At 46.2% G+C, this 1,403-nt stretch overlaps 1 protein-coding gene across 1 annotated transcript; it reads right to left on the bottom strand.

The window, feature by feature from the left end:
* Positions 1–224: 224 nt before the first annotated feature.
* On the bottom strand, positions 225–1,175 carry LOC127031179 (olfactory receptor 11A1-like). Its single transcript, XM_050917941.1, has one exon. The coding sequence runs from the start codon at positions 1,173–1,175 to the stop codon at positions 225–227; it is 951 nt and encodes a 316-aa protein (XP_050773898.1).
* Positions 1,176–1,403: the final 228 nt, after the last annotated feature.

The raw sequence follows: 1,403 nt of genomic DNA, 5'->3' as shown, positions 1-1,403 counted from the left end.
CCCACCTGTGGCATCTTATATAGGTTCTAAAAAGGCTGGGTCACAGGTTTGAAGAGGTCCTTTCAGCTCCACTTTCTCCTCTCTGTAAAAGCTGTGACTCTGTAAGACCATGACTCCAAGACCAATGAAGGTCAGGGAAACACGACCTGGGACTCCAGCAGGCTTTGGTGCAGGCCCTATCCCAGCCCATGTTATTGCTATTTTAACCCAAAGAAATAGACCAATTAGCATGCTCCAAACTTGAATTTCCTGCAAGCTTTCCTCAGGGCATCCTGGACCACTTTGTTTCTCAGGCTGTAGATGAGGGGATTGACCAGGGGAGTCAGGACTGTGTAGACTACAGAGAGAACTTTCTTGAAGTCATTCAGGATGTCTGTTGTTGGGAACATATAAACAATCAGCAGGGTTGCATAGTAAATGCTCACCACAAAGAGGTGGGAGGAGCAGGTGGAAAAGGCCTTTTGTCTCCCAGTAGTGGATGGGATTCTCAGGATTGTGGTGATAATGCAGATGTAGGACATCAAGGTAAGCAGGAATGGGACCAGTAAGAAAATCAAGCTGAATGTGAAAGCCAATGTTTCCATCAGGTGAGGGTCATTGCAGGAGAGTTTTACAAGGGGGATAAAATCACAAAAAAAATGGTCAATACTATTGGGGCCACAGAATGTTAACTGTGATATCAACAATGTTGTTACATTATTACCTAAGAAGCCACCTAGCCAAGAGCCACCCACGAGCTGCAAGTAAGACCTGTGACTCATACGGGCTGCATAGTGCATTGGATCGCATATGGCTAAATATCGATCATAAGACATCACCGACAGGAGAAGGCATTCTGTAGCAGCCAGAGAACCAAAGAAATAATATTGTATGACACACCCACTGAATGAAATAGTCCTGTCCCCAGTCAGGAGACTGGCCAACACTCTTGGCAGGATGGTGGAGCTGTAGCAGGTCTCCAAGCAGGACAAGTTCCCCAGGAAGAAGTACATGGGGGTGTGGAGGTGCTGATCAGCCACAACTAGCACAATGATGAGGATGTTCCCGGCCACAGTCATGATGTAGATCACTAGGAACAACAGGAAGAGAAGGATCTGCAGTTCTGGGAGGTCCCCGAATCCCAGGAGGATAAAGTCTGTAACAGAAGTTTCATTTCCCTGTTCTGGGTTCACCATGTGGTGTGTCTACTGGAAAAAAATGAACTCTGCACATAAATGAAGAACATTCACTCAATAAAACGTTAGCACTGTTGTCATTGCTCCCCTCTGCTGGCTACTGGAATGATGGGTTATTGGAGAATTGAGACCAGGGGAGGGGAAATGACATCTCGTGATCCCTGGGGCAGATTTCATATTTGAGGAGGCTGCAGCTTCAACAAAACATTAATATCTCTGGAAACACGT

Source organism: Gopherus flavomarginatus, chromosome 11 (genome assembly GCF_025201925.1).
Source record: "Gopherus flavomarginatus isolate rGopFla2 chromosome 11, rGopFla2.mat.asm, whole genome shotgun sequence".
NCBI classification, from domain to species: Eukaryota; Metazoa; Chordata; order Testudines; family Testudinidae; genus Gopherus; species Gopherus flavomarginatus.
This window is presented reverse-complemented; position numbering and strand designations above follow the sequence as displayed.